Raw genomic sequence first — 27,999 nt, 5'->3', positions numbered from 1 at the left:
GAGTAAGACCACATTACAAATGAGAAAACGTTTATTGAGGAAACAATTTAACAGCTCTCCTTCAGCAGAACTGCACAAAGTAGAGCGTGATCCGGAGGCAATAAGAGTTTCAATTATTACCACACTGCCAGGGTGCTCATTCTATAACTGGAAAGTTGCAGAAGTTTGGGACATGCCACTATAAATATAAGTATTATTAAAAATTACAAATTGCTTGGTGATTATTTTGATAATCTCTTGAGCAGCAGCTCCTGCAAAGAAAAAGAAAAGAAAACCTTTGAAAAGAGTAAATTTCAAGAGTAAAATAAAAATTCCATGAAGTAAAGCAAAAGCAAAGATTTAAAACAAATGCAAAACAGACAGAACTTACTAAGTCATAACAAAATTAAAAAACCCTATTTTTTGTGGTCGGGGGGAAGAAGGGAGGCAGCACTGGGGAGTAAACTCAGGGATTCATACTTCCTAGGCAGGCACTCAACCACTTGAACCATGCCTGCAGCCCCTTTTTTCCATTAGTTATTATTGAAGTGGTCTTGCTTTATGACAGGGCTGGCTTAGGCTGTACTCTTCCTACTTGGCACTCCACCCATTGTGTTTCCTCTGTAGCTAGGTTAATAACAATCATGTTTCAGTACCAAGTATACAATAGGGAACAAAGGCAGCAAATTCTGATGCTTGCTCTCATACATCTTACCTTTTAGTAACAGAAGAGGTAATTTACAGATAATTAAATGTATAGCATGTTAAAAGATACTAAGTACTAAAGAGAAAAAGTAAGGGGGGAAGATATGAGACCAAGAAGAAGGGCACAGTTTTAAATAGGGGAGTCAGGGATGACCCTTGACAGCATTTAAAGCAACCCTGAAGGAAGTGAAGTGATAAAAAATGGCATTATTTAAAATGATTATAAAGAAATTGGAGCTGTGGCTCAAGTAGTAGAGTATCAGCCTTGAGTGAAAAAGCCTCAATACCCAGTAAGGCAAAAATAAATACCTAAAGTAACAAAATGATTATAAAATACACGGAAGTTAAATTTTTAATAAGCTGGGCACAGGTGGCTCACACCTACAATCCTAGCTACTCAGGAAGCTGAGATCTGAGGATAAAGTCAGCTGGGCAGGAAAGTCCATAAGACTGTTTTTTTTCCTAAATGCTGGTCCTAGGGCTTGAACTCTGGACCTAGGCACTATCCCTGAGCCTCTTTATATAAGCTCAAGGCTAGCGCTCTACCACTTGAGCCACTGCACCACTTCTGGCTTTTTCTGATTAGTTTACTGGAAATAGTCTCACAGACTTTCATGCCAGGGCTGGCTTTGAACCATGATCCTCAGATCCCAGCCTCCTGAGTAGCTAAAATTACAGGTGTGAGGCACTGGTGCTGGCCCACGAGACTCCTATCTTCAATTAACCACCAGTAAGCTGGAAATGGAGCTGTGGGTCAAAGTGGTAGAGCACTAGCCTTGAGCAGAAGAGCTCATAGCGCCCAGGCCCTGAGTTCAAACTCCATGACCAACAAAACAAACAAAAACCCCATAGAAATAAAAAATCTTCAGTTTATTCATTTTTCTGCTCTAGGCAAGTCATCCAATCATACAACCTCTCTGGTTGTGTCTCTTCTCAGAACCTGTACTAGACCTGCCCCTCTCTGTGGACTGGCAGGTTAGACACAAAAGACTGGTTTTATTTCAAATGAATTATCTAAACTCAGGCTTTAATTTGGGTTTGCTTAGAATAGTTTCCTCAAGTCTATCATTCATATGCATTTGACCACTTTAAATATTAAACTTGGATCTGCCTTCAAAATGTTAATTATCTAGGAGGACTATGTCACAAGCAAATAACTTAGGTTTTAAGAGATCATACTAGGAGAGTAAGGGGATGATTTTTTGTTGTTGTTGCTTTTTTAGAGGGTATTATAGGCATAATATTCATGCTCCCTTCCTAATGAATATGCTAAAATCTTAACCCAACAATACAATGGTATTAGGAGGTGGCTTTCTGGAAGGTGATTAAATCAGGAGATTGTGAAGTCTTCATGAATCCAGTAGTGCACTTATAAAGGAGATACCAGAGGGTTCTCTTGTGAGACACTGGGGACACCCTGATCTCAGACTGCAAGAACTGAATAATTTCTGTAGTTTATAAGACATCCAACCTATGGTACTAAGTTACAGTAGCCTGAACTGACTCAAGCCAAGGCAGGAAGTCAAGGAGGAAGAGAATAGATAAGGGGAGTTTTTATGGAGGAAAAAAAAACATTTCTGAATTGGTCCTTAAAAAGCTAAGTTTTGGACATGTAGGTAAGAGGTTTTTTTTTTTTTTTAGGTTGATAATGGGCCCAATGGAGCAAAGCTCTAGGAGCAGAGGACTAAAAGGCATGTCCCAGAGGAAAAAACAAGTTCACAGGGTCTATAATGTCAAGCTAAGGACGCTAGATTAATTCTGAGGGCATTGGGGAAGGAAAAAAGAGAAAGCAAGAGTGAGAATGAGTGGTATAGGGTTCAGTGAGAGACATGACCCAAATTATGCTTTAGAAGGAATCAGTGATGCCTTATGAGCTCTAGATAAATGGCAATGGGAGAGATAGAAGGCAAGGAGACCAGTATGGTGGGTTACAGAAAAATCTAAACTTCACTGACTTTTCTACTTAGAAAAACAAAGAAAAAAAAAACTTTGCTGGATGCCAGTGGTTCATGCCTGTAATCCTAGGTACTCAGGAGGCTGAGATCTGAGGATCATGATTTGAAGCCAACACAGGTACAAAAGTCCATGAGACTCTCTTATCTCCACTAAAACTACCAAAAAAGCCAGAAGCAGAGTAGTAGCTCACATCTGTAATCCTAGGTACGTAGCTGAGATCTAAGGATCATGACTCAAAACCAGCCTGGGAAGGAAAAATCCATGACTCATTTCCAATTAACCACCAAAAAAAAAAAAGCTTGTAGTACTATGGCTCAAGTGATAGATTGCTAGTTAACCTTGAGAAGAAAACCCAAAAAACAAAAAAGCTCAGGGACAGTGCCAGGCCCTGAGTTCAAATCCCAGGACCAGCATTAAACAAACAAACAAACAAATAAAGGTACATGTACCAACAAGTAAGTCTTTCATCTATGGAACTCACCCCCCAAGAATGCAGCAATGGTGTGTGGCTCAGCAGCTCCGTATCGGCAACTACAGGAAAGGATAGAGACATAAACTTAGATTAGCCTTATAACAGACAAGGTGCTATATTAACTTCTAGAAGTCTTGAAGAATACTCACAATTCATGAATGTAATCATCTTTTACCATTACAGATAACCCGTATTCCTGAAGGAAGCTAGTGAGACAGGACTTCAACTTTCCTACATCTTCTTCAATTTGATAGCTATATATCCCTAAAAAAAAGTTAAAATATGTTAAATTTCATTAAAATAAACACGTAATTCAAAATTAATGGCTGACTCCTTTCGTTAATCCAGTTTCACATGGTCTAGAGTCAAATGGTAAGATATGAAACTAAAGAATAAAAACAACACAGTGTAAAATCATTATTTGCATATACTATTTGTAGATAGCATAAATCTTAAGGATCTACAGTTGCTCAGAGTATTTTTATTGTTGATCATTTTAGTTACAATTGACAATTAAGTGATAAACCTAATTGTTGATCATTTTCTTCTATTATCAGAATGGCTAAAAATTATTAGAAACTGAAATTCAGTAAGTCTTTGTCTATTGTTCTCTTAATAATGCTTATTATGGCTATAAACTGGAGGCACAGTAAATTGAAGTAACATATTTTGTGACCCATGTTGCTATGTAATAGTCTTGCACAATTATCAACAACAAAAACATTTTGCGCAATTGTAGATCTTTAAGATTACACTAATTCTACAAATACCACATTTGCAAACTCTCTGTAGTTTGACAGGTTATTATTTAGACAAGACAATGGTTTATTTAAAATAAATTATCCAGGGCTGGGGATATGGCCTAGTGGCAAGAGTGCTTGCCTTGCATACATCAAGCCCTGGGTTCAATTCCCCAGCACCACATATACAGAAAATGGCCAGAAGTGGCGCCGTGGCTCAAGTGGCAGAGTGCTAGCCTTGAGCAAAAAGAAGCCAGGGACAGTGCTCAGGCCCTGAGTCCAAGCCCCAGGACTGCCCCCCCACCAAAATAAATAAATAAAATAAATTATCCAGACAACAAAAAAAAAAAACCTAAAGAAATCCATGAATCTTCAGACGTTTAGTTCAGAAGTCCCTGGAATACTATTAATAGTTTTCTTATTTCACTAGATAAAATGTGGTATAAGCCAGGCACTGATGGCTTACACCAGTAATCCTAGCTACGAGGAGGCTAAGATGTGAAGATGACTGTCCAAAGCCAGCCCACACAGAAAAGTCCATGAAACCCATCTCCAATTAAACACCAGAAAACTGGAAGTGGAGCTGTGGCTCAAGTGGTAGAATGCTAGTTTTGAGCACTCTACCACTCAGGGAGCTCAGGGAGAGTGCCCAGGCCCAGAGTTCAAGCCCCATGACCAAAAAACAAAATAAACAAACAAAAACTGGGCTGGGATGTAGCTCAGTGGCAAAGTACTTGCCTAGCAAGTGCAATGTCTTGGGTTCGATCCCCAGTACCAAAAAACAAAAGACAAAAAACAAGCAAACAAACAAAAACCTCAGCATTAATTTGAGAAGTAAACTATGGAAATTAAAAAAAAAGGTTTATGTTTTCAACCAATATTTTTCTCTAATATTTTAGAATCAAACACTATTTGCAAATAGTCATACTTAAAGGACATGATAGTTCCTCTCTGGGGTAAATGAGGTACAATTTGTTACAAAGTGACATTCAAGTACCACTGTACTACCCAGAGTATATTAAGGTTAAGTTCAAGTGTTTACTGACAATTTTACTTTATTTGGCAACTTGCTAATCTTACCTGGATATCTACCATGTTGTTTATGAAATCTATCAACAGCCCTTAACATTAAGTACAATACTATCTCATTATCTGGATTGTCCATGTTGGAAACTGAAAGGAAAAAAAAAAGTATATCTTAGACAATTTGCAACATGAAAATAATAAATGAATCTAAGTTTCAGGGCATAAAATAGTATTTCCTCAAAATTAAGTATTTTGTGAAAATGAAGTAGAAAATTGTAAATAAGAATAAAATATTGGAAAATGCATTTACCTAAACATGATTTTATGTTTATATTTAACATACATAAAATATACTAGGGTTTATGGAAAATATTAAAATATAAGTGTTTATACTATTTGAAAAATTATCACCATATACTCATATTATTTACACATGAAATACTTTTCTTAACAGCATCTTGGGCTGGGAATATGGCCTAGTGGCAAGAGTGCTTGCCTCTCATACATGAAGCCCTGGGTTTGATACCCCAGCACCACATATAAATGGCCAGAAGTGGCACTGTGGCTCAAGTGGCAGAGTCCTAGCCTTGAGCAAAAAGAAGCCAGGGACAGTGCTCAGGCCCTGAGTCCAAGGCCCAGGATTGGCAAAAAAAAAAAAAAAAAGCAGCATCTGATTATTATACTTACTAATTTCATCCTTGTTAATTGTATCCAAACTATATTCTTCAGCTAAGGATCGACATCTTACCACTCGAAGAAATGCAGAATTGCTGCCTGAATATAGGAAAGACTTAATGAAAATAATGGTTGTGACAGGTAAATATTCTGAATTACAGGTCACTTTAAGAATAGGAAATTTTGTATGACCCCTTCACAAACATGGGAATATGAAGAAATGCCTTCCACTAGGCTCTAATGGGTAGCAGAGGAGGTAGTAGAATACAAGTCATCGTAATTGGATAAAACGAACACTAAAGTGCAAGATTAGTGAAAAAAACAACAACTTTAAAATGAGCCTACATGGGGCTGGGGATATGGCCTAGTGGCAAGAGTGCTTGCCTCATATACATGAGGCCCTGGGTTCAATTCCCCAGCACCACATATACAGAAAATGGCCAGAAGTGGCGCTGTGGCTCAAGTGGCAGAGTGCTAGCCTTGAGCAAAAAGAAGCCAGGGACAGTGCTCAGGCCCTGAGTCCAAGCCCAGGACTGGCCAAAAAATAAATAAATAAATAAATAAATAATTAAATAATAAAAATAAATAAATAAAATGAGCCTACACAAGCAATGTGGAAAAGTCATAAATCTAGCTGAAAGAGGGGAAATGTGCAAAATATAAACTGCTTCAGAAAATAGGGGCAGGATATAGGGAACAGTATTTAAAACAAATTTTTCTTATTCTGCAATTGACTCTTAAAATGCTTTTAACCTACTAAAGAATTATAGGGAAGATCCCAGAAGCCCTGGCCTCTTGAAATTAGAGGGCAAATTCTTAGTTCTATTACACAGATCAAAATAACTATTTAAACCAATAGTGTCAATATATATTACTGAGGACACTCAAAACATTTTGGAAAAAAATATCCCTTAAAATTATTAAGCCACAAAGAATTCTGTATTAAATGATACTTTTCAATTAAGTAAACTTTATGGCTTTTTAACATTGCTATAGATACGATTCTACCTATATTCTACTCAGTATTAAAATACTCTCCATCTATTTATTTTTGATGGTGTTGATATTTTGGAGGGAGGGGGTCAATAATGAGATTCTAACTCAGCACTAGGTATTTTCTTTCCTCTGTATTTATTTTAAGAGGGGAAAAAAACCCACCTACATAACAATGATATATATCTATACCACTGAAAAATTAAAATATCTGCCATTTAAAACTCTTGGGATGGGCTAGGAATGTGGCTTAGTGGTGGAGGTTTGCCTAGCACGTATGAGCCCCTGGGTTCAATTCCATGGTAGCACATAAAGTAAATAAAATTATTTTTTAAAAAACTTGGAAACATTTCCTGTAGCATATTTGTATCAAGCAATATAAGGAAAATAATTCAAAGGAACTTACAGAGTAATTTTAATTCTTTCTCTGAAATGGACTCTGGTGCCTATAAAGAGATAAATACAGGGTTTGCTCCAGTACAAAAGAAACAATGAGCAGAGGGTGCAACACAAAGCCAATGGCTATGAGATGAAGAGGCTCTCTAGAAGAACTGGGAGAGCACTTCAAAAATACCTGTTTGTGTATAAAACAGGGGGTCTGTTTAGGGGTGGGAAACAGCAAGAGGGGGAGGGAAGGACGAAGAAGCATGTGAAGATAGGATTGAAGTACTTCATACTCATGCATGAAAAGGAGTAAAGACACCCGCTAAAAGTTCCTTTGTTTACACAATTAATACATGCTGTAAACAAAACACTTGTTTTCTTTTTTTTTAAGTTGAAGAATTGTTTATTCTAATTCTTGGAAAGTTTTTCCACATTGTTCATTTTTTTTTCCTTTTTCTTTTTTTCCTATGTCATTACTGTTCTATTCATCCAACACTTGTTTTCTTAAAACAGGAGTTCTCACTAGGTAGGCAAGTGAGCACTCATCGTCAAGAAGCAGAGCAAGTGGGACACCCCGCCCCTCGGTCTAGCCCCTTCTGGCAAGTTTCCCCCAGGCCCGTGGGGAGATGCACTGTCAGGCAAGTGTGCTGGTGGCTTACCTGGCCAATGGACTGCAGCAATTTAGCAACATGATTACCCACAGCAGCAGCATCTTTCTTTGCTTTTTCACGGTAACTGGAAAGGAACAACAAAAAGCACAATGAACAACTTTTTAAATTAGCAAAATTTAAATATCACTATGAAGCAAACAAAAAAAATTTTCATGAGAAAACACTGGGTCTAGGAACATACAATATGTAAAGATGGCAGAGAAATGATGCTAGTGGCACTTCTTGGTGTTGCAGGATCTTCCCAGTGCTCGTAATAGACTTGGGGCCCACTGAAATCCACTGCAATCAACACCCAACTTAAACCCATCTTCTCACAGGATCTATGACCCAGGTTTCTGATAGAGGTGTCTTGTGTCACCAAAGAACATGACTTACCTCCTTGAAGTGAAGCCCATGGAAAGTTAAATACTTCAAAACTGTCCATCCACAAATTTAGTCTACATTTCACCCTCTAAAAATCATTGGTGTTAAAGCTGACTACTTCCCATATAAGGTCATATTTCTTCCTATACTTTTTGAGTGTTTATTATTTATTCATTCATTCATTTATGCCAGTTCTCAGGCTTGAACTCAGGGCTTACATATTCTCCCTTAGCCTTTTCACTCAAGACTGGTGCTGTACCACTTGAGCCACAGCTCCACTTCCGGCCTTTTGGTGGTTAATTAGAGATAAGAGTCTTATGGACTTTCCTGCCCCAGCTGGCTTTGAACCTCGATTCTCAAATCTCAGAGTCTTCAGTAGCTAGAATAACAGGGATAAGCCACCAATATCCAGCTAGTTTTGATTACTGAAACTCTTAGACCAGGACACAAAGAAAGACTGTTAGACTGTTAGACAATGACTAAGATCTCTGTGTGACAATATTTAGCCATGGTAGAAATCAACCCAATAGCCCCGGATTCATCAACACCAGGCCTGGATTCATCAACACCATGTCGCAACTACACAAAGATAACATCCACAGAGACGTATTACTTCAACAGTCCATCTGGGTCAGGCCTGAATAATAAATGTCTATGTATAGTTAGGGACTTCCAACTTAAATTATGAAAGATTAATGACAAAAAAATTAATCAAAATTAAATACTACATGGTTCAAAGTCCTAGGGTCATAACTACCTGTAGAGTCTGCAGCTGGGTTTTCCAGTTGTCTGACCCTTAATAAGTTACTGTTTCTAAAAGGCAACAGTTTTTTTTTCATCTGTAAAATGGGAACACTAATAGCATCCCTCCTAAGGTGAATGTGAACTGTATTTATATATTAATGTACAGAGTAAGTGATCGAATGTTAGCTTGAGATGTGAAATGAAAAAAAAAAATCTACCTCCAGAGGGTATATGAGAACACTCTACTTTCCACTCAGTTACAAAAAAAAAAAAAAAAGACAACTTTCTACAACATAAATCTCCTAAGGAAAAGACCAAAATCTGTCCACTCAATTTTTTTTTTTTTTTTGTCAGTCCTGGGGCTTGAACTCAGGGCCTAGGCACTGTCCCTGAGCTTCTTTTGCTCAAGACTAGCACTGTACCACTTGAGCCACAGCACCACTTCCAGCTTTTTCTGTTTATGTGGTACTGAGGACTTAGGCCCAGGGCTTCATGTATGCTAGACAAGCACTCTACCACTAAGCCACCTTCCCAGCCCCACGCAATTCTTTAGCTTATTTTTCTAGTAATAAAGTTAGACTTCCATTTCATATCTGATGAAATGTTTAGCTTTAATGTGTCATACATGGTTTGAAAACAGTAACTTACACGTTTTGCAATTTTATATATTTGCCTGAATCTGCTATCATATCAGGAATTGTGCCTCGAACAGGTAAATTTCCTTGACCCTCTTTGGCCACAAATTCCTTTAAGGCACGAGCTAAAATCCAAAATGGTGGAGTCTAAAAAAATCAGACAAAAATTACCATTAAGTGGTGATATTTTATTTTGACCAGAGGTTAAACAGCATTACTTTTACTTCTTTTTATTGTTACCTGTTTAGTGATATTTATGCAGTGATCATCATTAAATATATCTTCAATACTCCTTGGGATCTAATGAAGGAACATGAAACATTTACTTAGTATTCAAAGAATTTTCTCACCTTTACTTTCAATGCTATTTTGTCAAAACATTTCTTTGAAGTCTCAAAGTGTATTAAAATACCAACTTCTGATTTATTTAGTTTTATTTATAATCAGAATCTGAGAAGTGATGGGGAAAGACAATGTTACAAAATGGAAATGTTACAAAAGGAAGGAGCACAAATAAGCCATTCTATAGTTACATCTGAAGAAAGAATACTGAAGATATTATTACCAAGCCAGATTTGTAGTTCTTCAGGTTTTCCATAAAATTCTTAACTGGAGGCTGTTCACAGATAATCACTGACAAAAACTGAATAATTAAGTTGTGCTATTTTTACTGCTATCAAGATAATCATATATTAATAAAAAGCCATACAAATTGAAGGCTCTGATTCTGCTTTTTTGTGGAAAAGAGAAAGTTCTCGGTGATATACTCTCCCTACTTTTGCCCCTAGTCCCCTTTATTCTATTTTTTTATGAGATGAGAAATAGAAAGCAAGGGGTGACATTGTCCACTGTGCAAAAAGAGAAGAGTACTCATTACCTGACTTATGAAATGGTAACCCTTCTGTTTTTTGTTGTTGTTGTTATTGTCTTATTTTTCCAGTCCTGGAGACTTGAACTCAGGGACTGAGTACTGTCCCTGGCTTCTTTTTACTGAAGGACAACACTCTACCACTTGAGCCACACCACCACTTCCGCCTTTTTCTATTTATGTGATGGTAAAGAATCAAACCCAGGGCTTCAAATATGCTAGGCAAGTACTCTACCACTAAGCCATATTCCCAGCTCATGGGTACCCCTCTGTACCCCTTAATAATATCAGTAAAATTACATTTTAAAAAATAGCAGGTATTCTACTTCCCTACTCAGAACTCTTCCATGGCCTACAGTGTTGTTATGAACTGGATCCACCTGCTTCTCTAAACTCAAATCTGCTTAAATGCATCTCTTTGAGTTGCCCTGTTTCCCTACCTTAAACTCCCTTCCACACGCAAACCTCCTTTCCTCATTATGTTCTACCCTTAGGTCTAATTTTGATCATATCAACTGGCACATTTTATCTGTTTAGTTTACTACAAATATATTGTTAATTGGAATAAATTTTATATTCACAAAATGCACAGACCTTACATGTATAATTTGATTCATTTTCAACCATCATTCCAAATGGAACAGAAAATCTTTACCACCTTAGGATATTGATTTGCAAAGCACACAGTTAAGCACTAAGCAAGTCTCACTGTCTTCAAGTTTGCAGTAACAGTTTAAGTGCTTTCCTAATACGAAAAGCAGTATTTTTGCATTTTAACTTATAAAAAAAAATCCCAGTACTTTCAAAATTCCTCAAAAACCTCACTTGCGGCCAGGTACCAGTGGCTCTCACCTATAATCCCAGTTACTCAGGAGGCTGAGACCTAGGATCATGGTTTGAAGCCAGTCCAGGAAAGAAAGGAGACCTTTACCTCCAATTAACCACCAAAAAGCAGGAAATGGAGCTATGGCACAGGTGGTAGAACACTAGCCTTGAGCAGCAACGCTCAGGGATAGAACCAGGCCCTGAGTCTATGCCCCAGCACCAGCACCAAAAATACCCCCCAAAATCCTCATTTGCCAGGGCTCAACCACAAAACCATAACAAAACAAAAACATCTGAGTTATCCTCTATTGTTTTAATTTTTAAATTAATCAATATTACTTATTTATTTAGAGACAGGCTCCCAAAATTTCCTCAGCACAGGGATTACAGGCATGCTGCACCACACTGGCTTGTAATTTTTATTTTTTGTCAGCAGTGTATACTTGCTGGTGATACATATTTTGTGTTATATATCACTTCTAAGTCTATATTTAGGAAGTATTAACTTATTTTATTACAACTTTCACATCTGATGACTTCATCATAATACCTGAGTTGTATTTAGTGCTGTGTTCACATTTTTAATAGCTTCTTCAAAATTTTCTTCATCTTCTGGAGCTCCATTCTCATTCTTTAGAATCCCTATTAAGATAGGAAATGGTTAACAAGCAATCGTCCTTTTCTTTTTCCCACTTCTGTACCTGCAACATTACAGAAACATAGATTCTGAAGGGAGGATCAGGAGACTGACCTTTAAGAGAAAATATGGCTTATCATTATCCTTCTTCTAAGAAGACTACACAAGAAATGACTCATTCACCTCCCCAGAGGAAACGTAAAATAAAACCTCACTATAATAACATGATATAGATAGTAAAAAAATCTAATAAGACCATTTGCTTCAAGGAATTTGCTTCTCAAATTTATACAATACTTAATCACAACCCATATTACCTTGTCTAATCAAATCTCTGAAGTCCTCTTTTTCTTTATAGGTTTTAGGAATTCGTCCGTTTGTCTAAAGTGGTTAAAATTTTAAAAAAAAATCTAGTTACAAAAACTCAAAATAAGGAATTGAGTCCAAAGCTTGCCTCCCCCACTCTCCACGAGAGCTCAAGATCAAATATAAGCCTCTGTGAAATCTGAGGCTGACTTATAGAAAACAGAAAGCAGGCCATTTCTTTATATTCATTCCCACTGCTAGTTTCAGATGACATTTACTCAAATTTCAGTTTGTTAATAAAAATATCAGAACTAAAAGAAAAACAGCTTCTACTTTCCCTACATGCCCCCCATACAGAAAAAAATTAATTTCCCATTCTCTTCCAAGGAAACCTTTAATAAAAAATACAGTTGTGTACAGAATTTATTTGTTAAAAAAAAAGGAACATACTTCACTATACCACTGTGCTAAATATTTAGCTACAATCACAATCCACGGAGTATGGCTATGGTCCTGAAAATTAGAGACAAAACAAAGTAAGTATCAGTTAACGCTAATTCTTCACTTTTCAACACATTAAACAATATGATCATCTCCTAATAAATAAAGGAGAATTAACTGAGTTAATAAAAATGGCTTTAGTAGTGTTTTTAGAGTAGTATCTAATTTATATTTTTTTAATTTTATTATAAAGGTGATGTACAGAGGGGTTACAGTTACATGAGTCAGGTAATTAGTACATTTCCTTTTGAACAGTGTCACCCCTCCCTCATTCTTACCCAGAATTTTCCCCCTCCCTACTTCCCTCTCCCCTAGTATGCAATTTAATCTTGATGTTTCAGATATATACTACATTTGCATTTTCTCAGCAAGAAAACAGTTTCAGAAATATTACCCCAAAACACAGCTCAAATATCCATTCCAGATACCAACTGTACACTAAGAAGACAAATCTTCTGTTTTTTTAATGGACCAGGTGAACACCTACTTTTTTGGAGGGGGGGGTCATTCATGGGGCTTGAACTCAAGGCATGGGAACTGTCCTTAAGTTTTTCTGCTCAAGGCTAGTGCTCTATCACTTTGAGCCACAGCTCCCTTTCTGATTTTAGAGTAGTTAAATGGAGATAAGAGTCTCACAGGGACTTTTCTGCCAGGGCTGGCTTTGAACTGTTATCCTCAGAGATCAGCTTCCTGAGTATCTAGGATTATAGGCATGAGCCACCAGCACCAAACATCTACTTTTTAATTAATATCTAAGTGCAAACAAAATATATGTTGCTTATATAGTCTTGTATAAACATTACATATATAATGAAATTTATAGTTGCTTTTGTAATTTTCACTCTTCTTTTTGTTTGTGAGCCCAAGTCCCACTATGTAACCAAGTTTAACCTTAAATTTGCTATACAATATATGCAAAGCTTGAACTCTTGATCATCCTGCCTCAGCCTCCTAGGTGCTAAGGTTACAGGAATATACTATCACACATACAGCTGCTTTGGTAATTTTCAAACACTAAAAATAAGTTTCAAGAGGATCAGTTTTCGCAAACATCCATCACAATTCAGTTTTTTTGTATGTGTATATGGGGTGTTTTTGTTTGTTTTTATTGAGAGAATGGGAATTTAGACAAGAACCACTTTATAGCCCATTCTATCCTGAAACTCCAGATCCTCTTGCCTCAACTTTCTCAGTGCTAGGATTATAGGCATGTGTCATCATACCCAGCTCAAATTCAAACTCTTCAAACATACTTTAAAAAGTACATTTGTGGGCTAGGAATATGCTAAGTGGTAGAGTGCTTGCCTAGCATGCATGAAGCCCTGAATTGGATTCTTCAGTACCACATACACAGAAAAGCTGGAAGTAGCACTGTGGCTCAAGTGGTAGAATGCTATCCTTAAGACAAAGCAGCTCAGGGGCAATGCCCAGACCTTGAGTTCAAGTCCTAGGACTGGCTTCAAAAAAAGTACATTTCATTTGTCTGTTTAGAAACAGAGCCATGAAAAAAGGCTCCTCGAATACATTAATTAATGCTCAATTTCTTCACTTGGGTATTAAATACACAAAGAAGTTTAGTTTATGTACTTTTCTTCAACTAAAAAGTCCTTAAGTTTGGGGAAATTTTAATTTATTGAAAACAAATAAGGGGCTAGAGGTATTGCTCAAATGGTAGAGTTTCTGCCTAGTAAGCATAAGGTTGTAAGTTCAAACCCCAGGAACACCACCAAGAAAAAAAAAGTAAAATGTTATCATATGGTCTGGATGAATGACAGGAATATGGGTTATTTTCTCACATGGGTACAACTGAAAAACCTTAGGGTAAAAACACACATTTGTATCAGATATAGAGGCACATGTCTGAATCTCAGCACTTGGGAAGCTAAAGCAATAAGATCAGGAGTACAAGGCCAGCCTGTCTGGGCTATACTGAGTCTGAAGCCAGCCTGGACTACACAGTGAGACTATATCTCAAAAAGAAAATCTTGGAATCCTGAAAATCTCTATGAAAGTCACACACATTGGGGTTGGGAATTTGGCTTATCGGTATAGTGCTTGCCTAGCATGCATGAAGTCCTGGGTTTGATTCCTCAGCACCATAAAAACAGAAAAGGCTGGAAGTGGTGCTGTAGCTCAAGTGGTAAAGTGCTAGGCTTGAGCAAAAGAAAGCAAGGGACAGTGCTCAGGCCCTGAGTTCATGCCCCAGGACTGGCCAAAAAAAAAAAAGAAGTCACACACACCAACCTTTTTTTCCATTTGATCCAAATCATAAGACTGAAAATGTTCTTTCAGCTCAGGAAATGGCTTATCCAGTCGCAGATCTTCTAATGCGTTATCTGGATGAGATTCTATTACTGTAAAATAAGTCACCCCAAAAGATAAACTTAAACTTAATTCTTTAACAATACTGAAGCAATACACTGTATTTTAGGAATTGAGGAACTCTACAAATTTTTAAATAGCCACAGTGCCTTTAGATTTTTTCATGATGTTAAAAATGTAAAATTTATACATGCATGAATTTTAAATGAACCAAAAGGATTTGCTTGCTTTATGAAATAAAGTCTAGCTATATAGCTCAAGATGACCTTGAATTCTAAATCCTGGAACAACCTCCTAAGTGCTAAGATTACAAGTGTACCTTTGGCTCACTTTAAGTTTAATAAAAGTAAAATCAAGACTCACTTAGAAGACAATTTGTTTTCATAACAGAAGTTCAAAACTGACAAAATGTATGGGCAGATGACACCTGATAACCTACCTTCCTCTTGTGATCTTAACAATAGACAGTGTTGCTGTCTACCTAGTCTTTTCCTTAGAAACCTAAGGGCCATCCAGTATTTTTGCTTCCTTTGCCCCCAACATCAATTGCCCACTTCCAGAACCTAACCAGTCTCTACGTGGATTATAAGAGAATATGTGGTTTTAGTGAACATTTAGAACAAGGCACACTTTTATCACTTACTAGCTAATTGACCTTCTCTGTGCATCAGTATCATCTGTGAAAAGCAGACATATTATCTACCTGATGCAGGTTTTATAAATAGTTAATGAAATAATATAAACACAACTAGCAATGTTTACCTTCACTATTATTTACCTCCGCTTCCCATATTCCCCATACCTATAATATCTTCCCTACCGAGGGGGCTCTTACTCTTTTTCCCTTACCTAGACCACTGGAAACCTACTAACATCAACCCCTACCTCCAATCTTTGCCCCTTCAAGTCCATTTATTCTCCACTCAACTTCAGAATAATCCATCTAAAATAAAAATTCATTCTGTCATTCTCCCACACAAACCTCTTAAATAGCCCATCACTACCTACCAGAAACTTACCCAACCTAGCTGCCAATACAGACATCATTCCTTGGTGATGCTGTCAATATTAATGGCCATCCCTACACTAACATAGCACCTGATTCAGAGCTGGCACAGAACAAAAACACTTTCTTAAGTAAATAAAGACTATTGTATGAATACTGAAGAGAAACTTATGAAATTCTACAAATAAGATTTTATAGGTAAAAAGCTATCCCTTTATCAGCCCTGAGGTGATGCAGCTCTGCCTATGAATGACATTATTTCCTTTAGAACAGTAGCTGGGTAAATGGCTTGCTTGCTCTGTCAAACTACATATGAACTGCAGTATAAGGATCTGCATGAGAAAGATAAAGGATTGGAGATGGAAATGTTGGTATGTGTCAGGGTGACCCACATTACTCTCTTATGGTAGAGATACAGGACCTATGTGGGCTAGAAGAGAAAAGAATCTAAGTATTTGCATAGTTGCTAGGTCTCTTAACAAGATGAAGAAGGAAACAAAAAGATTAAATGTTATATTTCAGCTTTATATTTTTTTATAACGCTATGTAAGAAAATAATAAAGTATATTGAGTCGGATTGCTACTTTGAGTCTGTAATTAGATATATATTCACTTTATAATTTAACACCTACTTCCTAAAATTATAGCCAAAGCAATGAATAGAAAGTCTCAAATGTGCAACAATTCTACCTGGATGTTCTTTTATAATGATCCTCATATAACCAACCAGTCCATATGTCCTACAGATCAACAGAGGGATTTGGGAATTCCAGAGGACATCTGCTAAATGTAGTAATGTACTATAAAAGAAAGTAAAATAAGAACATAAGCAAATGCATATAGGCCAAACATAAAACATGCCCAACATGAAAACATATCTTAAAACAGAGCAACATTCTTACTAATAAATACAAAAATACACCCACTACACTAATATAAACAGGTCAAGGATAAAGTGAAAAGCAAGCAATTTCACAAGGCTATAGTCTTAAAGAATGCATTTTTTTTTTTTTTTTTTTTTTTTTTTGCCATTCCTGGGCCTTGGACTCAGGGCCTGAGCACTGTCCCTGGCTTCCTTTTGCTCAAGGCTAGCACTCTGCCACTTGAGCCACAGTGCCACTTCTGGCCGTTTTCTCTATATGTGGTGCTGGGGAATCGAACCCAGGGCATCATGTATACGAGGCAAGCTCTCTTGCCACTAGGCCATATCCCCAGCCCAAGAATGCATTATCTTTAGGGGGGAAAAAAGGGATATCAAACCCTAGTGTATTATATTAGGAAGAATGTTGGTTAGAAAAAAAACTTGATATACATTTTCACAAGATAAATAAATTTACAAAACACATATATGCACCTCCAAGTAACTCCTATAGTCAGTCCTAACTAGTGTTTCCCTCCATTTTATTAGCATCAATTATTTGTGAAAGGGGGGTTCGTTTCATTCTGACACACCCATATATGCATACGATGTACTTTGATCAGACACTTCCCACTTTCCCCCTCACCCAGTCACTCTCCCCAACCCCTTTCTCTCCCAGGCCAATCTCAACAAGACCATATTCACCCTCCTCACCCTCTCGGTTCACCCTTCACCCTCCTACTAGTTAGTATCCACACTCCAGACGGGACCTGTTTTAAATTCCTGGTCTTCATTTTTTTTAAGTGTATGCTAATTGTTCAAAGATGTTCCACCATGGTATTTTACACAGGCATATAGAGCATTTAAATCAGATTGATTAAATAACCCATGTTTACTTTAAGTGCTATAAATCTATCCAATTTTTTTTTCACTTATCAGTATTTTTTTCTTCACCTTTTCAGTGCTAATACAAGAGCTTCAAATTAAAGCTTTTTAAGGGATCTTTAACAATTTAAGACCCATCCTTATAGTGAGAATAAAAGTATGTAAATCAAGTAAGATGAAAAAATTTGTTTAATACATGAACATCCAAACTTACCTTTCAGAAAGCTGAGTTGCAACCACAACAGTAAACCTACAGAAAAATGAAGGATCATTGTCTAGAAGGTTTTCTGGACTCTATATAAGACAAGAAGGGAAAAAAAAATCCAACAAGTTCAGAATCATATTAAACATGGCAGCAACAGTTACACTACTTTAGAATAAAAAAAGCAACCAATTCAATTCCAACTAAGTTAAGATGAGACAAAGATCCAAAATTCTAAATTTTTAGGCCTTAGAATTATTACAAAATTTTATTTCAGCACAGAAATAATAATGTGTATATGCATTATACCTCTTCCACAAAGTTTCCAGAGACGTCATTATTTAGTTCTTGCAAGAATTCCATGGCAGCTTGAGCTCGGTTCTTTTGGGAAAAAAAAAAAAAAAAAGCATTTGACTTGATTAGAAATACTTGACTACTATGTAATCCAAAAATTTACAGAGCAGAAAAACCCACTATGAAACTACCCAAAGGTCATGCATAGGTAAGACAACTCTATATCCCACAGTGTTTAAACAGGCTCAGGGCTGGGAATATGGCCTAGTGGCAAGAGTGCTTGCCTTGTATACATGAAGCCCTGGGTTCAATTCCCTAGCACCACGTATATAAAAAACGGCCAGAAGGCTGGGAATATGGGCTAGTGGCAAGAGTGCTTGCCTTGTATACATGAGGCCCTGGGTTCAATTCCTCAGCTCCACTTATACAGAAAATGGCCAGAAGTGGCGCTATGGCTCAAGTGGCAGAGTGCTAACCTGGAGCAAAAAAAAAAAAAAAAAAGACAGGAACAGTGCTCAGGCCCTGAGTTCATGACCTAGGTCTGGCAAAAAAAAAAAAAAAAAGGCCAGAAGTGGCGCTATGGTTCAAGCAGCAGAGTGCTAGGACTGGCAAAAAACCCACCAAAAAACAGGCTCAATCATGTTACTTAAAAGACAGCAAAACCATCATTACTAGAGTTCTAAAACAACCACACTATTTGCTCTGATTTTTCTGATTAAGCAAATGTATAAAAAATCCTGGGATTTTTTTTTGTTTGTTTTTTTGGCCAGTCCTAGGCCGTGAACTCAGGGCCTGAGCACTGTCCCTGGCTTCTTTTTTGCTCAAGGCTAGCACTCTGCCACTTGAGCCACAGCGCCACTTCTGGCCATTTTCTGTATATGTGGTGCTGGGGTATCGAACCCAGGGCCTCATGTATACGAGGCAAGCACTCTTGCCACTAGGCCATACTCCCAGCCCCAATCCTGGGATTTTTTATCCAGGGATATCCTGGACCAAATTCAGACCTACTCTCTAATCAGCCTCATCTACAATCTTGTACAAAAATAGGCGATCATTAAAAGTTATTGCCACTTCCACTCAGAGTATTTTAGTAAGTTCACTAATACAGTTTTGTTAAGAAGTTTTTCTTTTTTAGATAAGGTCTCTCTGTCTTATCTAGACTGTCATGGAATTTGCAATCTCCCAGCCTCAGTCTCCAGGGTGTTAAATTACAGGCATGAGGGGCCGGGAATGTGGCTTAGTGGTAGAGTGCTTGACTACCAGGCATGAAGCCCTGGGTTCAATTCCTTAGTACCACACAAACAGAAAGAAGCCAGAAGTGGTGCTGTGGCTCAAGTGGTAGAGTGCTAGCTTTGAGCAAAAGAAGCTCAGAGATGGTGCCCAGGCCCTGAGTTCAAGCCTGAGGACTGGCAAAAAAATAAAAATAAAAATTATAGGCATGCGCCATGACACCATGTTTGTTTGTTTTTCCTTTCCTTCTGTGCTAGGGATTGAACACAGAGCCTTACACACATTATGTAAGCTCTACAACTGAGCTACATCCCAAGTCCTAAGTATTTTTATCTGAAAAATATAATTTTCTGCATAAATTCAATTAAAAGTGTTATCCAGAAAATTCCATCCTAACATTAATGTTTCTCAAGACTAGTACAGGAGAGTGTGAAATCATAGACATTTCTAAATTCTTTTTGTGTGTGTGTGTGTGTCAGTCCTGGGGCTTGAACTTAAGGTCTGGGAACTATTCCTGAGCTTTTTTGCCCAATCAAGGCTAGCACTTTACCACCTGAGCCACAGTTCCATTTCTGGCTTTTTTGGTGCTTAATTAAAGATAACAATCTCATGAACTTCCCTGCCTAGGCTGACTTAGAACCACAGTCTTCAGATCTCAACCTGAGTAGCTGGGATTACAGGCATGAGCCACCAGCACCCAGCCTACATTCTTAAACTACCAATTGTATAAAGATTTATGCGATTGGAAAATAAGCTAACTTGAGCTGAAAGGGTGGCTCAAGCATCTGCCTAGCATGTATGACACCCTGAAAAAAAAAGAAAAAAAGAAAAACAAGGAAACTTTTTCTTTTTCAAAGAATAAGCTCTTTTAAATTCAAAGCTTTTTGGGTAATCAAGACACAGTGGCATTTATTAGATGCTCACACACAAACACACTCTTTAACAAATTGATTGTTTACCTTGCCAATACTGCTTCTTTGAAGGAAAAAACTAAATGGAAAGAATGTAAAAAAAAGTAAAGTTTATGTGGCTAGAAAGGAAAAAGTGTTATAACATGTACACAGTGTTCATAGTATAAAACAAACTCTACTTTGTTAGTAGATTATATGAGCCTTGGCTAGTAAATCAATGTTTCCCAAGATAAACACCACAAATACAAATTTCATTACAAGCTCAAATGCTCTGAGAGAAAAGGATTCCAAGCTAAAGAGAAAGAGAAAGACAAAACAAAACCTTTGGGCAAACACCCTATGATACAGCTTCTTTTTGAAAAATTATATGATAATACATAACATACATTATATACACAATACTCAAGTTTTATTTATATTTTCTCTCCCTTCTCTTAACCTTCCTTCCTTCCTTCCTTCCTTCCTTCCTTCCTTCCTTCCTTCCTTCCTTCTTTGTTTGTGTGTGCCTGTCCCAGCACTTGAACTCAAGATGTGGGTACTTTCCCTTAGCTTTTTTGCTCAAAGCTAGTGCTCTACTACTTGAGCTCCACTTCTGGATTTTCAGAGGTTTATTGGAGATAAGAGCCTCCTGGACTTTCTTGCCCAAGCTGGCTTTGAACCATGATCCTCAATTTAAGCCTCCTGAGTAGCTAGGATTACAGGCATGAGCCACCAGTACCCTGCTTAGGAAGGTGAAATCTGACACTCACTATTCTACTGCCCTCCAACCAGGAGAGGTTATCAATCTTACCATCCAACTTTCCACTTCAATTTAAGTACCATTGTTGCTTAGCATGTAGGAGGCAGTAGGTTTGATCTTCCATATTGGGAAAAAAAAGAAATCTCTTTGGGTAAATAAAAGTTTCTTATACAATATTGCTACTCCTCAACACCTTGAACAGAGATTGTTCATCCAAAGGGTAGCACAATGCTCTGCTAGTGCCAAACATCTTGAGTACATTCTGGGGTATGATAATCATGTCTTATAGTAAAGAAATTTTAACTGCATTTGACCCATTTCCCAAACTCATTTGACCATGGATCCTACTGGCCCATTAAACAGCTATTAAAATTCCTTAGAACCAGTATTCCATAGGCTACCATTGGGAAATGCTGTAATGAAATAATGTCTTTTGTAAGAAACTAAAAAAAAAAAAAATTTATTCAAGGTCCTCCCACACATACTCCAATCATGTCCTAAAGCACAGATACAAAAGCTGCTGATCAGATCAGGTGCTATTTTGTGGTACAAGCACCTAGCTCCTTAAGAAAAAGAATTTTTTTTTTTTTTTTTTTTTTTTGCCAGTCCTGGGGCTCGGACTCAGGGCCTGAGCACTGTCCCTGGCTTCCTTTTGCTCAAGGCTAGCACTCTGCCACCTGAGCCACAGCGCCACTTCTGGCCATTTTCTGTATATGTGGTGCTGGGGAATCGAACCCAGGGCTTCATGTATACGAGTCAAGCGCTCTTGCCACTAGGCTATATCCACAGCCCCAAGAAAAAGAAATATTATTCTTATTACATCTTGATGTAATCTACCAGATAAGCAAACACAAGGTGTGTGTGTGTGTGTGTGTGTGTGTGTGTGTGCGCGCGCATGCGCACATACCAAGAAAAACCTGCACTGTGCATAACAGTAATTTGTACTAATAATCACAGGAAAAATCATCAAAATTACAGATGAACTAAATTCTGGTTTGCCTTGTACTTATTTGTTGTTCTTATTAAGAAATACAGTGAGATCCCAGACTCCAACTTATTTAAAAGGTAAGTCTGAAATCTAATTGGGGAATGCTCAGAAAAATCTAACTATGACAATTTATAAGAATTTATAAGTGGGGCTGGGAATATGGCCTAGTGGCAAGAGTGCTTGCCTCATATACATGAAGCCCTGGGTTCAATTCCCCAGCACCACATATATAGAAAACGGCCAGAAGTGGCACTGTGGCTCAAGCGGCAGAGTGCTCGCCTTGAGCAAAAAGAAGCAGGGACAGTGCTCAGGCCCTGAGTCCAAGGCCCAGGAATGGCCAAAAAAAAAAAAAAAAAAAAAAGAAAGAAAGAAAGAAAGAAAAAGAATTTATAAAACAGCATTTTTTTACAAGCATAGTATAATAATAGTGAGAAATATGTATTTGGACTAAGCTTAGAACATGCCACTAACAAAAAATACTATTTGTATTTTTCTTGTAATCCCTCAATACATTTATTGTTATTATAACATCTAAGAATCAGTATAATGGACTAGAAAGTACTTAGATTTTACAAATAAGGAATGAGTATTCCTTTGTAAGAATAACAATAGAAAGTGATGAGTACCTTCTGTTAATGACCTACTTGCTAGACACTATGCTAGCACTTTACCTGTTATTAACGTACTTCCTCCTCTCCATTACCCTAAACACAGATATTTCCACCATGGATTCAAGTCATCCTGATTAAAAAGCTAAAGTTAACATTCAGGTCTCATGTGACAGTATACTGCTTTCTCTAACATGTACATGTTTGAAAACAGAACGTACTTGTTTCCAGCATCTTCTCCGCTGACCTGATTCCTATCAATAATTGTAAACGATCCAATACCTGGGAGACAAAAACAGTAAGTCAAGAATATATAAATATAGGGCTGAGAATATGGCCTAGTGGTAGAGTGCTTACCTCGCATACATGAAGCCCTGGGTTCGATTCCCCAGCACCACATATATAGAAAAAGCCAGAAGTAGCGCTGTGGCTTAAAAGCTAGAGTGCTATCCTTGAGCAAAAAGAAGCCAGGGACAGTGCTCAGGCCAGGACTGGCAAAAAATAAATAAACATATAAATATATATATGTGTATGTGTGTATGTATATACACACACATACATATTTCTAGATCAGAAGCTTAAAGAAATCAAACTAGCATGTAACTACCAAATTACATTACCTGGTAGTACCAAGTTTTTAAGAATTTCAGTTCCTGTAGCTGTTGCATTTATTAAGCAAACATGAGCAGATTCCAAAGCCTCTTGACCATGGTCACCCCACAACCTGTAAGACAAGACACAAATTCAACATTTTCAAACCATCACAAAAATTTAACCTTCCTCAGTGATCATCTTTTATCTCTAATGTATTCTTGCATAGAATAACTCACAGAATAACTTTAGAAAACATGTAAGACAGAACCTGACACTATTGTAATTCTATGGTGGAGTAACCAAAGACTGAAACAGATTATATTTTGCATAGTTTTGACAAACCATCAAGTCAGAACTAGAAACTTGGTCTCCCAGCTCCCTGCCCATTATTCTTTTTTTCTTCTTCTTCTTTTGCTGTCCTCAAGCTTGAACTCAGGGCCTAAGTTTCTGTCCTGAGCCTTCTCTGTGCTCAAGGGTACTGCTCTAGCATTTGAGCTAAAGCACCACTTCTGGCCTTTTCTGTTTATGTGGTACAGAGGAAATAGAATCCAGAGCTTCGTTCATGCTAGACAAATACTCTACCACTAAACTACATTCCCAGCCCCTGTCCATTATTACTCTTGAAGAACACAAAGTCCATAGACATACTCATCAACATTAAAAGTGTCCTAGCCAGGTATGGAGGTAGCATGTGTCTAGAGTCCTAGTTATTCAAGAAGCTGACACAATATCCCTTGAACCAAGTTCAGAACCAGCCTGGGAAACAGTAATACTAAGACCCTCATCTCTTAATAAATAAACAAACAAATATATAGCTCAGTGCTGGTGGCTTACACCTGTTAACCTAGGTATCAGGAAAACTGAGACCTAAAGACTAAGGTTTTCAAAGCAAACCCAGGCCAAAATTCTTGAGACTCTTATCTCCAATTAACCAGCAAAAACCCAGAAGTGGAAGCTTGGCTCATGTTATAGAACATCACCCTTGAGCAGAAAAACCAAGCAAGAAAGCAAAGCCCCAGTACTGGTACACATAAAAGAATACATTTTTAAAAATAGAAAAGTGAAATGAAAGAGAGTAAGAATAAGATACATGTCTATACTATTTCATTTCTTCTAAATTATGTGTAGTCAGTGCATTTAAGATCTTGAAATAAAAGTTATCACTATGGGGGCAGGGAATATGGCCTAGTGGTAGAGTGCTTGCCTTGCATACATGGAGCCCTGGTTTCGATTCCTCAGCACCACACATATAGAAAAAGCCAGAGGTGGTGCTGCAGCTCAAGTGGTAGAGTGCTTGCCTTGAAGAAAAAGAAGCCAGGGACAGTGCTCAGGCACTGAGTTCATGCCCCAGGACTAGCAAAAAAAAAAGAGAGAGAGAGAGAGAGAGAGAGAGAGAGAGAGAGAGAGAGAGAGAGAGAGAGAGAGAGAGAGAGAAAGAAAGAAAGAAAGAAAGAAAGAAAGAAAGAAAGAAAGAAAGAAAGAAAGAAAGAAAGAAAAGAAAGAAAGAAAAAAGTGTCACTGTGGTATCTACAAAAATCAGCAAAAGCTCCACATAGACTTCTACAGAAGTGCCTGAAGACATATCTAATGAACATTCTAATAGCATGATTAACAGATGCAGTATACTTCAACAAAAATAGAGCTGGAATAAGAACTATAAATGTATGTTATATCCTGATTCACATCAGCATGTCATTATCCAGGCAAGGTACACAATTACATGTTTCAGAGGAACCTGCTTACCTTCACCAAAACAAAAAAATCTAATTAATGTATCTTTTCTTGTCAGTATAGGAATTACATTAGAAAATGCCATAGTCAGGTAAGTTCTGGACTTGGAAAGACTTTGATGTGCCTTCTCTGTCCAATTTAAAGCAGGTTTGGTATAGTGTACATCACAATCAACTACCTCATTTGTCTTTTTTTACTTGCTGAACATATATCTATCCTTCACTTTAAGGTGCATAAAGGCCTAGACCACACTACCTCACTACCATGTTCAGAATCTCAGTGTCTGGCACAGGGCCATGCCCAGGGTAGATCACTAAACAGCTGTCAAATGAGTAGAGGCATAGCCTAGAAGAACCAGATGGACTGGAAACATCTTTTTCCCATTAAAGTAGGGCAGAGTTATGTTTGGTTGATAAAAGTTTGGGTACTTAGAGAATGAGCCTCAGAATACTGGTACATCTCTAGGTAGTGTATTTCAAGATAAGAGTCAGGCAAGAAAGCAATCCTCTCTACTGTTTTGCTGGCCTAATAGCCAGGGCTTTAATGACTACTACAACTTGGCTTGATTTCCTCAACACTTTCAAGCTAATAACCAGTTCTCTTTGTGAAATGTCAAGTTGGTCCCCCAATGGAACAGACTCACTAAAAGCTTTCCTGTTGCTTAGTAAAAAAAATCATTCTCAACTTGGTAGTATATGGTTATATCTGCATTTAAAACTAGCGGAACTTGGGGCTGGGGATATGGCCTAGTGGCAAGCGTGCCTGCCTCATATACATGAGGCCCTGGGTTCAATTCCCCAGCACCACATATACAGAAAATGGCCAGAAGTGGTGCTGTGGCTCAAGTGGCAGAGTGCTAGCCTTGAGCAAAAAGAAGCCAGGGACAGTGCTCAGGCCCTGAGTCCAAGCCCCAGGACTGGCCAAAAAAAAAAAAAAAAAGAAAAGAAAAGAAAACTAGCGGAACTTATACATTATTTGACAAAGGATGTCATTTGGTTGCTTTGCCCAGAAGCTTGAGAAAAGCAATGTAAGTAAGTACCAGCCCTGAAAAGGTCAGAGGGTCTGAGTTTAAAACATGTGGCATGGTGATATACACCTATAATTCCAGGTACTGGGGAGGCCAAGGTAGGAAAATCAAAGTTGGAGGCCTACCATAAGCCAAAGTCAGACACTATCTGAAAAATGGGGACATGCATGCCTCAACTGACAAAGTGCTTGCCTAGCAAGGGCAAGGCCCTGAGTTCAAACTCCATTACTGCCAAACAAAACAAAAAAGGTAACATGGAACTTTGGGTAAATTACCTAACTTTGCCAAGACTGTTTCCCCAACCAGAATGCACAGGAATGTCTGCCATCCAGGTACTCTCAGAACTAAGGGTCCAATGTCCCTAATACAGCAAGAGACTAAAGGGGCAAATGGAAGATCTAGTCCTTAAGGACATGTAACTTAAGATGCTCAAATATATAAGGAATGGAGAACAAAAGGAAGGAGTAGCAGAGATCTGCTCTACTAAGGCAGCCACCAACCGTAAGTGGCACTAGAATTTAGCCTAGTATAATTAATTAAGATTTGCTAGCCAGGTCCAAGAGGCTCAGCCCTGTAATCCGAGCTACTCAGGAGGCTGAGATCCAGAAGATAAAGATTCCAAAACTAGAGTAAGCAGAAAAGTCGCTATCTAACCAGCAAAAAGCATGGCTCAAGTGGTACAGCACACGCTTAGTGAGCCTGTACTCACTTTCCAAACCCAGTACTGTAAAACTTGTGTTGTAAGATTTCTAAGACAGTATGAAAAAAAGTCAACCACCTCCAAACTCAGTAACTTTTTCTATTGACTATGGTCATATGATTGGATGTATTCGGTTAAATAAACTACGTTAGAAAAATCGATTTCATGTTTGCTTTTATTTGGGGGGGGCGGGTATGGGCTCATTTTTCTTTTGGAAGGGTCTCCTTATGTATCCCTGGGGTGGCCTGGGACAGCGATCCTCCTGCCTCAGCCTCCCAAGTGCTGGGATTCCTTACGTGCACCACCACACCCAGCTTCGTTTCACTTTTTCTTTTTTTAAGGTGGCTACTACACAAGGTATAATTACGTACGTATGTGGCTCGGAGGAGCGTGGCGTTACATTCCCATTGGACAGCGCTGGCTTAGGAACAATACTGGCCCTTCAGGGCCGCTGTCTGTGGCCGGGATGGGGTACTCGGGTTCCACCCGTCCCCCACCCCCACCCCCCGGCCCCCATCCTGTAAAACCAAGGGTCTGAGTGCAGCCAGGTGGGGCTGGGAGAGGCCCTGAGAACCGCGCCCCTCGTGGGAAGGCGGTCCTCGGCTCGTGCAGAGCACTGTGGCCCGGGGCCCGAGCCCAGAGCGCCAGCGCCCCACGCCCCGCACGGCGCGGGACGCCCGGCCCGGCCCGGCGAGAGGCCTGGGGGAGGCCCGCCACGCCGTTCCCGCGCTTCGGCCCATCTCGAGCGCGGAGCAGCCTGCGGTCCCTCCCACCAGGCTTGGGGAGCCCCGACTCACCTCAGCTGCCGGTCGTACTTCTGCTCCTTGAGCAGCTTCCCCGGCTGCGCCATAGCCGCGCCCGCCGCGCGAACACCGAGCCGCCGCCAAGCGCCGCCACAGGATCCACGAGCGCGCAGGCGCACTGAACGCCCCTTAGATGCCCGCGATCGCCTGCAGGGGGCGCCGCCCCTCTGCGCACGCGTCGTCGAGACGCTCCAGCGGGCGCAGCTGCAGTTGACAACCGGCTTAAATTCGTGATCCTCTTTTGCCTGTATTTCCCCCCCGCCCCCCGAAGTCCCTGCAAACGCTCTGTCCGTGCAGCAGGTATCAGGAACTTCGGACTTTTGAATCAGGAAGACTTAGATTTTAACTCCTGACTGCTCGTGAGAATTGCTCTTTCCTGTTCAAATCCTGTTTCCTCACCTGGGCAATAGGGGATGCATTCAGAGGGAGTTTTGGAACCTTAAAAGAAAATTTAAATACACAAGGTCAAACTTAAGAAAAACACTATATGAAAAAAAAAGGGGGGGGGGGAGAAAAACATTGTGTGAGTACTAACTTTCATTTTCATGATCGTTATTGTTCAACCATTTCTTCCATCCTGTCTTGTCACAGGCCTACACCTGAGAGCCTGATTTAAAGCC

General features: G+C 38.8%; 1 protein-coding gene across 1 annotated transcript; it reads right to left on the bottom strand.

Annotated features, from left to right (window-relative positions):
- Positions 1-13: 13 nt before the first annotated feature.
- On the bottom strand, positions 14-27,468 carry Nae1 (NEDD8 activating enzyme E1 subunit 1). Its single transcript, XM_048355416.1, has 20 exons — positions 27,374-27,468; positions 23,145-23,248; positions 22,746-22,806; positions 20,238-20,268; positions 18,064-18,135; positions 17,767-17,846; positions 16,499-16,608; positions 14,725-14,834; positions 12,430-12,492; positions 11,991-12,054; positions 11,587-11,678; positions 9,584-9,643; positions 9,357-9,490; positions 7,590-7,665; positions 6,953-6,992; positions 5,566-5,652; positions 4,933-5,025; positions 3,262-3,376; positions 3,122-3,171; positions 14-251 (listed from the first exon to the last, which is right to left on the bottom strand). The coding sequence occupies exons 1-20, from the start codon at positions 27,424-27,426 to the stop codon at positions 142-144; spliced, it is 1,605 nt and encodes a 534-aa protein (XP_048211373.1). The 5' UTR covers positions 27,427-27,468; the 3' UTR covers positions 14-141.
- Positions 27,469-27,999: the final 531 nt, after the last annotated feature.

The sequence above is a fragment of the Perognathus longimembris genome, chromosome 10, assembly GCF_023159225.1.
Source record: "Perognathus longimembris pacificus isolate PPM17 chromosome 10, ASM2315922v1, whole genome shotgun sequence".
In the NCBI taxonomy this organism is placed as follows: Eukaryota; Metazoa; Chordata; class Mammalia; order Rodentia; family Heteromyidae; genus Perognathus; species Perognathus longimembris.
This window is presented reverse-complemented; position numbering and strand designations above follow the sequence as displayed.